The following is an 11,139-nucleotide window of genomic DNA, read 5'->3' as shown; positions in this document are numbered from 1 at the left end:
GTCATGGTGCTCCGGCGATCACAGCGCATGCTGAGCCTTCATGTTTCTCCGGCGATCACAGCGCATGTTGAGCCCTCATGGTCCTCTGGCGATCACAGCGCATGCTGAGCCCTCATGGTGATCCGGTGATCACAGCGCATGCTGAGCCCTCATGTATCCCCGGCGATCACAGCGCATGCTGAGCCCTCATGGTGATCCGGTGATCACAGCGCATGCTGAGCCCTCATGTATCCCCGGCGATCACAGCGCATGCTGAACCCTCATGGTGCTCTCGCGATCGCAGCGCATGCTGAGCCCTCATGGTGCTCTCGCGATCACAGCGCATGCTGAGCCCTCATGGTGCTCTCGCGATCACAGCGCATGCTGAACCCTCATGGTGCTCTCGCGATCACAGCGCATGCTGAGCCCTCATGGAGCTCTCGCGATCACAGCGCATGCTGAGCCCTCACGGCGATCCGGCAATTACAGCGCATGCTGAACCCTCATGTATCCCCGGCGATCACAGCGTCCTCTTCAATCTTGCGCTGAAAACCTCCGCATTCTCCAAGCTGGAGCTGCCCGGCAGGCGTCAGAGCCTCGTGCCGCCCGTAGAGAATAAAGCAACTATACAGGAATCACTAAGCTGCCAGGAAGTGCACGAGCCCACTACAAAACAGATATATACTCAAACGAAATTGCACACGGAAATGTTTAAGCTACCATTTTTTCACAGAAGATAACTTGAGCTAAACTGCACACTTGTATCGCTTACATTTAACCGCATCAATGATATGGTCCTGCTGATTTGGAAAAAAGCGTTTGACTCCGCAAGTACATATTTCACCGCTTGCGTTTGTCATTTTTATAAGCCTTCTCGGCTATTCTCCCACGACAAGCAGGGCTTGCCGCTGTCACCAGGACCGGACCCTCATCACCAGCGGAGCTGTGCCTCGCCCCACGGGTCTGCCGGTCCTCCCTGACCCCTGATCCGGCGCCTCGAGTCGTCCGTGTATACGAGATCGCCCGGCCGGCTGTGGTTCTCTCACCATGCCTCAAACATTGGCGGGCGCATCAGAACGTGCGGGTGTTGGACAATCTGATCTGAGACGGTGTGGCCAATGGCAGAGTACAGAAAGCGTGAACTAGGTGGCTTGTATTGGAGAATGCCAGCTTGGCACAGTCCTGGGGTTTACTTCCGCCCCGTTTGCCATCCGTGACACCCGTGCGCGGCTCCCCCGCGCCTGTCACCTCACCGTCGCGGAACTCCACTATGGGCCGACGACCAGGGGGCCTGTACCTGTTGCCCAGAGGAGGGAGGGACGGCGACGGCGCCCTGCCGGACCGATGCGAAGCCCTCAGCGTGTGCGGTAGCCGCCCCCAGCGATGCGCTGGGGGCGTGTCTGCTCCAGACACTGCATCACGCACGATCCTGCGCCTGTTCCTCCGCCTGAGCATGCCTCGGGCGGCTCCATCCGGGCAAGTCTTACACAACCCATGTTTATAATTATGATCGCAAGCATAGCTGTGTGACCATCAGGCCTACTCACATGTATCCACGCGATGCATCTAAAAATAGACGTACACGTACGTCCAACAACCATCACACAATTTTCGCAGAACCCGCAATAGTCATTTAACATGTCAGGTCATTGGCCAACATTTCGGGCAGCTTGCAGCAGCAACTTAGAAAGTACATATATAACACTACACGGGACGGTTAAGTTAGTTTTCAGCGCAACAAACAGTTGTTGCATTACCTGCCTGAGACTTCAGGTAAGGGGTGAAGAGGCGCCAAGTAGGTCGCGATGAGGCGTTTCCTTCGCCTCTGTTCACTCGCACGACGGGAGCAGCAAAAGCCGTATCTCCCGGGCAAGAGATTGCTAGTTAATTGAGAAAGATTATAATACACGCTAAATTTCGTTGGCATTTGTTTGCTACGCCTGCCATTTCGTTTGCGAAGTGATTGACCTCAGTAAGCTAGATATTTTCTTGGTACCGGGTACCTCCGCTTTAACCATTTGAGTCAGCAATAGGTTTCAGAAGGTTGAAATTATATTACCACGGGTTCGCATTCTGTTAAACACGTATAGTAAGATATATGGCACACTTTTATACCACACAACATCCACAAAATTTACGGCATTCACGCCGCCATCCACAAATAAATGGCCACGTTTCGGTTTTTACGACAGGGATCAAACAACCACATTTACGCCCCACGAAACGACAGCTGAACCATTGGCCGAGATCGCACGCTGTCGCATATTCATCGACTTGGTCGCCAGGTGGCACCACCCACGGTCGGTCGGGCGTGAACAGCATACAGCAAGCATATACCGCGAGGACGCGTGACCCAATACAACGTCTGCCATCTCAGAGGTCGGGGTCGGAGGGCACCACCCAGCGGGCGCGTGTGGCCGCGCTGCACGAGCTGATGCTCGGCGCATGATAATCCATCGCCACACCTGTATGCCAGGTGGCCTGCCGCCCGGTCTCAGCCGGGAGCAAGTCAAAGGAGCGGGCTCGGCACACTCGTGCTCGACGGCCGGTCTCAGCCGGGAACAAGTCACAGGAGTGGGCTCGGCACACTCGTGCTCGACGGCCGGTCTCAGCCGGGAACAAGTCACAGGAGCGGGCTCGGCACACTCGTGCTCGACGGCCGGTCTCAGCCGGGAACAAGTCACAGGAGCGGGCCCGGCACACTCGTGCTCGACGCCCGGTCTCAGCCGGGAACCAGTCACAGGAGCAGGCTCGGCACACTCGTGCTCGACGGCCGGTACCCGCACAAGGCTGGCAGGTATGTCACACGGCATTGCTCTCAAATCTTCATTAACAGCTGTTTCAGAGACAAGTCGGTTTAAATGGATCGGGCCTCTTAAAAATCGTCTTGAAGCTAAACATCTGGGAGGTCTTGTCATAGTGCCGTAATTTATGTGACAGCTAGGTACTCGCGTATGAATGCTGTGCACGGTAACAGCTGCACGACTTTCTGAGGGACGAGCCCGATCTCTGAAAAGCTCCTCCAGGTCTTTACAGACATCCAAACTCGGGGACCTCCGAATGCTCACTGGAGCCTATTCAAGCCGCTTTCAAGCACTGATGCAGTAATGTGATCTCTGGCAATCCTGGCAATGCTCGTCTTCGGCTGCGCCGCAGAATGTCATCGGCGCCCTCCCACACCGGCTTCTACAACCAGTACCGGCTGGACGCCGGCAGCCCGGCCGACTTCGGCACCAGTCAGTGGCAGGAGCGCTCCGACATATCCTGGAGTTACGTCTTCTTCAGCGTCAGCAGCGCCCTCTTCCTCAACGTCGAGGTGTTAGTGAAGGTACTGTTCGTCGTCGGTAGGAGTTCAGGGCGCGTTCAGGCAAGGTAGGTAGTACAGAGGAAACGATGCACAGTTCTTTTTTGTCAGGAAGCTCTAAAGACGATCGGAAATAAATTACGGTATTTGCCGCAGATCTAAAAAAGTTCGAATAACGCTGCATCAAATCGTTTGTTGAATCTTTCATTCGATCAACTCGGGGGCATAAGTTTTCCAAATTACGGAACAGCTTAGAAACAGGTCAAAACAAGCCCTGATTTGGTCGGCCAGACATCGCAGCGATATAACACAAAAACTATGCAGGTGAAATAGTTTGAACCAAACGTACTGGCAAAACCTATGCACAGGCTGTGAGCCGACGCTGTCAGCCGGTCACGCGTTCGCCTACGCAGACCATGGGTCCGACCATTTTGGGTAGGTCTGGTGTCAGGTCTAGGCGATCAGAGCAAGTACAGAAATGACATCAGCTGTTCGGCAAACACGCCGTCCAGATCTCATTAAGCCAGATCAGGTACAGACATCACGCCAGCTGTTGGGCAAACACGGCGTCTAGATCTCATGAAGCCAGATCAGGTACAGACATCACTCCAGCTGTTCGGCAAACACGGCGTATAGATCTCATGAAGCCAGATCAGGTACAGACATCACTCCAGCTGTTCGGCAAATACACCGTCTAAAACTCCTGAAGCCAGACCAGGTGCAGACATCACACCAGCAGTCCGGTAAACAAGCCGTCTAGACTCATGAAGCCAGATCAGGTATAAACATCACACCAGCTGACCAGCAAACACGCCGTCTAGAACTCATGAAGCGATGGCATCACTGGTCGACCCACAGACGCGTCCGTAAAAGCATCGCTCTCGTCCACTGAAATTGTCAGGACTAGCGCCGGGCTCGATGTCAGCCAATATTCCAGCATAATCACTGGCATCTGTAAATATTGTGTGAACGCGAAAAATCCGCGTGCATCTGCCTCATGTCATGACGAAAGGGCGATATTGCAAGGCATCGATAAAACCTAATCGTTTGTAATAAAGCAAATCAATCAGTTAATCCATGGCATCATGATAACTGCTGGAGTGACAAGTGGCCGAAACGTTACGCGTAAACTAACACACCAGACGAGGACGACAATCCCGGCAATGGTCCCATCCGTTGGGAAGCTTGTCGCCGGTCTTGCAGTCCCTGGGAAGGACCCGACGTCTGGTGCAGCTGCTGGACGCGCCCTGACCGGCCACGGCTGGCGCAGGTGTTGATGCCGGCAGAGCACGGTGGCTGGTGGGACGGCGCTCACTTCGCCTCCCACTTCATCATCTACCTGACCAACTGGACCCAGTGTCTGCTGGCCCACAGCGCGATGGTGTCGGCCGGCCTGGCACTCGAGCACGTGTACCGGGTCAGGAAAGGTCAGTGGGTCAGGTCAGGTCAATAGACGTGGCTCCGACGCGACCTTCCACTCTGTTTGATAGTGAGACACAAAAGGCGCCAAATTTATACCAAACACAGCTGCACATAGATCCACAAAGTTGAATATACACAACAGTCAATGCATCCGGTCAACAGTGGTCTGTTCGTGTGGGCTGTCAACAGTGCAGAGCATACATCTGTACGTCGCTCGACGTCCATTGCATTCTCGTCGAACGTTTTGACCTTTAGTAACATTACAATGGAAGCCTTTTATAGCAGTGATAGGAAATACGGCAAAGGCATGTCGACGCCATGCCGTGACGTCTTACTTATATTTGGGCTGATCTGTTGGATTTTCGATTTTACAGACATCAAGGAAGTAGTGTCGACGTCTTATTAAACAGACCCATGTTTTCGGCGATATTGGCCATCTGGAATACATCACGCGCTTCATAAGATATTGACTCCATTTCAAAGAAGCCCGCAAAATCGACAGCCAACCAATGGTTCAAGTGATAGCAGCCTGCTTCCCTGCACATCTGTCACATGAGACAGAATCTCAAAACTTAATCACCTGGCCTTCTCATTAAGGCATGATAACATCGTCTGCTTCTCAAGGCCTGCTGATAGAGGCTGGCCGCCTTCCGTTCCGCTACCGCTGGAGCTGGCTAATGCACAACATCAGCGCGGCGCTCGTGTTCACCGTCACCATCGCCTTCTGGCCGAGCGTGTTCCAGCCGGACTCGGAGCAGCCGCCCAGCTACTTCACCGTCTCGTCCCACGGCGGCAACAGCGTCTACGTCCTCCTGCTCCTCTTCATCCACCGGTGCGTCCCTGAACACAGCGCCCGCGCGTGGGCGCTGGGGACGCGTTCTCTCCTACCTTTAACCGGGGAGGGGATGCGCTACAGGCCCTCCACACATTTAGGCCTCACACCTTCAGAGTCAGGCCTGAGTTCTGCTGAGGTTAGGTTTGGTCATATACCTCTTGACCAGCTGATGAATAAGTCGTCTGGTGTACATGCCCGCTCCCTGTGCCACTCCGCACTCACTTTCCCTGCCGCTCCGTACCCGCTTCTTCTGCCGAGCCTCCGTCGACCGCAGAGTGCCACGGTGTCCACCTGTACTGCCGTCCCTCCCCTCTCCCCTGCTGACTATCCGCTAACCCGGCTGGCCGCCGCGGTGTTCCCCTGCACTGCCGTCCCTCCCCTCTCCCCTGCTGACTGTCCGCTAACCCCGCAAGATGCCGCGGTGTCCCCCTGTACTACCGTCCCATCCCTCTCCCTGCTGACTGTCCGCTAACCCCGCAGGATGCCGCGGTGTCCCTTTGTACTGCCGTCCCATCCCTCTCCCTGCTGACTATCCGCTAACCCGGCAGGCCGCTGCGGTGTCCCTCTGTACCGTCATTGTAACTCCTCCCGCTGACCATCACGTGCAACTGCAGGGCACCCCGCCGTCCCTCTGTACCGCCGTCCTCACCCCACTCCCTCGGCTGAACATTCGGTACTCCCGCAGGGTGCCGCGGCGTCTCCAGTACCGCCGACCTGCCCTCCCCCCTCCCCTCCCCCCCCCCCCCCCACTGACTATCCGGTACCACCGCAGGGTGCCGCGGCGTCCCCCTGTACCGCCGACCTGCCCCCCCCCCCTTCTGCTGACTATCCAGTACCCACACGGGGTGCCGCGGTGTCTCGCTGTACCGCCGACCTGTCCCCCCTCCCCCCTGCTGACTATGCGGTAATCCCGCAGGGTGCCACGGCGTCCGCTACACGTGCTGCAGCCGGCGGCGGTGGCGGCGCTCTACCTCTGCTTCACGGCTGTGTACACGACGCTGGGGGGCACCACCGAGCACGGCCACACAGCCTTCTACCCGGTGCTCGACTGGCACCAGCAGCCGACGGCCGCCGCCCTGTTCGCGTTCGACCTAGTCATCGGCGTGCCCATCTCGTTCTTCGTGGTGGTAGCGCTGGCGCTGGCGCGGGAGGCCGTCTGGAGGCGCTGGAAGGGGGTCAAGGTATCGCAAGGGGAGCAGGCTCCTCTGCAGAGCGGAGGCACGCAGGAGCGGTACGACACGTGGCCCTGAAGATGGTGCTCATGGAACGAGGACAGCCGTTCGGGCAGGGCTAAGAACTGGCATGTGTACGTCTGGTCTAGCAATTATAATAATGCGTGGTCTGGATTTACCTGTCTCAAGCAGTCTTCGTATACAGCACCACAGAGCTATCATCTGCAGCCAGGCCTCAGTTTGACGGGGCTCGCAGTTCCCCGGTTTGTTGGGGCGTGCCGTTCCTTTTGAGTGTGTGTCGTTGGTCACGGTCCCATTCAGGTGATCAGGACCTGTGAGTGTCGGTGGTATAAGCTCAGGTCGGGGAGTCGAGCTTCACGTCTTTTTGGGAGCTCAATGGACCTCACAAAGCGATTCGCAGCTTCTCACCCACAGGTGAGCTGTCGCCTACAATCATGTTGTTAAGTCTTCAAACAAGGAACGAGGATGTGTGCCCCGCTTTCAAACTCAAGGTAGCAAAAAGGTCCCTGAATTGACACAAACTATTTAGCTGGTGAAATGTCTACAACGTCGCTCATTCATGAGGGCAGTATCAATTAGCCTGAATATACAACATTGTCTATGCATTGATATCAGCTCCAGAGCCTTGCTTCAACTTTCAGAAGAAACCACAAGAGATGTTTGTACGATGCGCACCCTGATTCGATGTTCCCACATTTTATGCATTGTTTGTCGCATACGATCAACGATGCAATGACCTATTGTACGCTGCAAGGTCGTTAATTACATTTAGCTGTTCTCGCGGCCGCCTGAGTAGTCACTTTTGATGCCGAGCAGCACTACAGAACAGTAGGACTTCACCACTCGAGCCGGCAGTCTCGTAGTCAGCTGTTCCCTGTGCTAAGTTTACATCACTGTCGACATAACTTTATCGTTCGCCCCCTTCCCAAAAGGGAATTTTATTTCCAACAGTGGCGTAACAGTCCAAATTCCGCGGATATGAGTGTAAGTTTTAATTACTTAACGATGGAGGTCGTAAACGATCTTTTTGCAAGCTTCTTCCAACAAAGGCAAATGGTCCTAAGCCTAGCATTAAGTAAGAAACCTGCATTTTTCACCTGACAAAAGGCACCTGTTGGATTTTTTGGGCGTCGGATTTTTGATCATTTCTTGCCGCTAAATCTTTGTTTTTAGCATACGGTGACCAGCTGTGGCAGCAATTTCTTCACTAATACGTGCGTGACTGCCGAGTGTTTCTATTGTGGGCATATCTTGCACATGCTGCACCTTCCTGAGGAAAGCGACAAATGGATCTGCGTGAGTCTCACAAAGAAATCGCAAACTACCTTTCCTTATCTGCACTGATGGCTCCTTCATCATTCAAATACCGTTTGGGGAACACGTCTAATCAATGCTAAATATCTGGTCGGTTTAAACCTTGTGCAGCAGTAACATCCTCCCGGCTGCGGCCCATACAACTGGCGCCGTCCACAATATTCTGGCGTGTTTGGGGAGGTGCATTGGTTCGCAGAATTTAGGTGAGGCGACAGAAGGCACGCGCTCCCGTTATCAACGCCACTTGGTCCCGGCACCAGGGGAGTTAATATACGGCTCTGCCGGGAGTGCATGAAAGACGTAACGCCCTTTTATCTTCACGGGCGACGGGCGCTCATTAGAACCGGGCAACGTCAAGTCCGTGGTGTAATTTGCAGTCGCATGGGGGAAATACACTGTGCACTGATTTCAAACTGGGTCAAGCCGAGAAAGGGGATCAGCTGTGAGATTTGTCGGAGCGACTGCCACTTAGTCCCTGGTCCATTTTCCATGTCCCATTTTCATTTGTCAACGTGCTACTATTCGGCACGTTGACCAGATTGAGGCACCCAGTTTGAAAATGGGTTTTCAGAAGCGATGTGATGTTTCCACACAATAAATAATCGGCCCAATCAGTTGCTTCATTTAACTATTTACTCGCACTGAATTCACTTTCCCTATTTAATACGTCAACAGGTGTGCAATTATCTATTCAGTTGGAGGGGCTTCAGTTCCGACTTCGTCTCCACCCCCCAGCTTTCATAGAAAGATGAGCCAAATGAGGAGAGAAACTCTGTTGGCAAATATTACGGGTCAGATGCATAACTTTTTTCGTGGTTAAGCCCGCATCGCTTCGCGAAACTTCACCCCTGTTGCTCATCCAGCTCGTTGCTGACAAATTCTCATTCGTTCCGCTGCTCATCGACCCAATGTATTTTAATTTTCGCTTCAGTAATGCAGGAAGTATAGAAGAAACCGTCGTTTTTTTGTAAAGAAAACTGGTTTGTTTCAACCCACTGGCTGTAATAAGCATGAAAAACTCCTTACGCGCCCTACGTGAAATTGTGTGCTTCAGAACGGCGCAACACGACGTGCATACATGTGTCTGGCAATTACAGGTTTGTTCGAGCTTGCAGACTACAATCCTTTACGTTCCGAAACTTGTGAGAGGCGCGTACCCCATGTCCCCACGGTGTCGCCAGTCCTGATGGCGACGCCCCTGAAGGTACGGCAGGCACGAGGCTGAATAAGGCAGGCTGTGAAACGATGAAGACTCAAAGTTGTCCCAAACCTTGGCGGGAAGAAAGGAGATGTCTGAGAGATGTCCCTCCCCAGAGATGAGATGTCCCTCCCCCACGAGGACTCATTCGGCTCCCCCGTCGTCTACTCTGGGGACGAAAGGAGTAGTCATTATAATAAAAAGGGCGCCCAACAGCTGGAAGCAGCCCTATGGCTAAAACGGTCAACAAACGTTTGCAGATACGTCCCGACGGCCAGCAAAACAGCAAAGCCCTAAACGATAAACAGATTCCTTTAAGCCCGGGAGGGGGGGGGGGGCTCAAAGTCCGCCACTAGCGCCCAAAACTTGTCGCACCACCAGGTCTAAGACCCTTTTAAAAGGACAATTTCAAAAATAAAATGCGCCAAATATTGACGGAGCATGCCTGAGGGGCAGAATGGGGTGCTTGTTGCTTGAGAACATTTCCCAATCCGGAAAAATGCTGCCCTTGATAGTAGAAAGACGCCTTAGCCCAAAGAGGGACGTCCCTGAGGACGCAATAGATATCCCTAAGGTGAGAAATTATGCCTCGAGGCCGAGAATAACGACCTAAAGAATATGGTGTCCCCAAACCCGGAGGGGTGCCCACAATAGCCCATGGAGCGCTCCCGGCACACGAAAAAAACATGCTGTAGGGATGAAAATAAAAATTAAGAACAGAATGACGTCATTGAGACTTACAAACGTGTTAAAAGGGCGAGGACGTCTTGAAAAAGGACGTTCCAATTTTAACACGCGCCCGGGTGGCCGGCTAGATACCCTTCGCCCGGGAGTCAATTTGACCCCCCACCCGAGCAAAGCCAGAGAAGCCGAAGCCACCCACCCCCAACCTAAGAGAGCCAGAAACACCAAATTTACAGGGTATGTTGAACTGTACGTGAACCCACTTAGGTCAAGTGTAAGGTTACTAGGTCATGACCTTCGGGTCAAATAAGGTTAAACAAGGTCAAGTTCCAGGTTGGTCTCCAAAGTGTCCCCAGAACCTAGATAACTGTTTTTAAGCTAAAAGTCACACGCTCATTTAAGGTCACCGACCTTGTTTGACCTTTTGAAGGTCATGGTGACCAAAATCACAAAAGACTGTTCTCAGTCTTGCATTTGAATAAACGACAATGATTACGCTAGGCAGTATGTCTCCAAAAACAAAATGTCGGCCTACGTCATTTTCGGTCACTAACCTATTCTGGCCTCTAAGAAGTGTATAGCATATGTACAATGCGGTTCCTGCTATCAATAAATTCGAAATGAGCACCGAAAACTATCCCTTACAGCAAGCCTGAGGAATAAAACAGGTCGGTTTTGACCTTGGTCTGCCACTCATACCTGACCTTAGGTCAACGTAATTCCCCCATTTAACATGTGTTGCCTAAGAGAGCACTTCAGAGATGTATGCCTTTGTCAAACACTACGTTGTTGCATCAGATTGAACGATTCCCTGGAAATTAGCTCCGCTGAAATCATGGCCTGACTTTGACCCCCCATATGTCTGCGACCTTACAAGGTACATCCACAAATTTGATACTAAACAAACCGCCATTCAATTATCTACAGCTATGCAAAATTGGGCTGTGCCGCGCAGTTCGGAAACCATTCTGGAAAAACCTTCGAGGGGGGGGGGGTCAAGTTGACCCGCACCCGAGCGCATGTCAAAAGAAGCGGGACCAGAGGATCAAAGGGCGCGCCGCGGGTCTCAAAAATGCTAAGATTCAAAACAAAAATATCTGAAAAAATGTCCATTTACACACGACGCTGCTGCCGTGGAGTTGCCGCCGAACTGACTATAGGTTCAAACCACCTGCGGTCATAGTTCAGCTCAGGCAGATGACTATTCCCA

At 53.0% G+C, this 11,139-nt stretch overlaps 2 protein-coding genes across 2 annotated transcripts; both read left to right on the top strand.

Annotated features, from left to right (window-relative positions):
* The first annotated feature begins 2,775 nt into the window (after nt 1-2,775).
* LOC119114321 (uncharacterized) lies at nt 2,776-5,117 on the top strand. Its single transcript, XM_037238518.1, has 2 exons — nt 2,776-3,307; nt 4,554-5,117. The coding sequence occupies exons 1-2, from the start codon at nt 3,137-3,139 to the stop codon at nt 4,734-4,736; spliced, it is 354 nt and encodes a 117-aa protein (XP_037094413.1). The 5' UTR covers nt 2,776-3,136; the 3' UTR covers nt 4,737-5,117.
* Nucleotides 5,118-5,332: 215 nt separating this feature from the next.
* Nucleotides 5,333-7,218, top strand: LOC119114353 (uncharacterized). Its single transcript, XM_037238553.1, has 2 exons — nt 5,333-5,537; nt 6,457-7,218. The coding sequence occupies exons 1-2, from the start codon at nt 5,383-5,385 to the stop codon at nt 6,788-6,790; spliced, it is 489 nt and encodes a 162-aa protein (XP_037094448.1). The 5' UTR covers nt 5,333-5,382; the 3' UTR covers nt 6,791-7,218.
* The last annotated feature ends 3,921 nt before the right edge of the window (nt 7,219-11,139 follow it).

This window comes from Pollicipes pollicipes, unplaced genomic scaffold (genome assembly GCF_011947565.3).
Source record: "Pollicipes pollicipes isolate AB1234 unplaced genomic scaffold, Ppol_2.1 Scaffold_7262;HRSCAF=8765_pilon_pilon_pilon, whole genome shotgun sequence".
Lineage (NCBI taxonomy): Eukaryota > Metazoa > Arthropoda > Thecostraca > Pollicipedomorpha > Pollicipedidae > Pollicipes > Pollicipes pollicipes.
The sequence above is the reverse complement of the archived record's forward strand: the minus strand, read 5'-3'. Positions and strand labels throughout refer to the sequence as shown.

Excerpts from the sequence above, each read along its gene's own strand:
- LOC119114353 (XM_037238553.1), top strand. The coding sequence starts at position 5,383 with ATGCACAACATCAGCGCGGCGCTCGTGTTCACCGTCACCATCGCCTTC. Across the intron at positions 5,538-6,456 it reads CTGCTCCTCTTCATCCACCG|GGTGCCACGGCGTCCGCTAC; the intron begins GTGCGTCCCTGA and ends GTAATCCCGCAG.
- LOC119114321 (XM_037238518.1), top strand. The coding sequence starts at position 3,137 with ATGTCATCGGCGCCCTCCCACACCGGCTTCTACAACCAGTACCGGCTG. Across the intron at positions 3,308-4,553 it reads ACGTCGAGGTGTTAGTGAAG|GTGTTGATGCCGGCAGAGCA; the intron begins GTACTGTTCGTC and ends CGGCTGGCGCAG.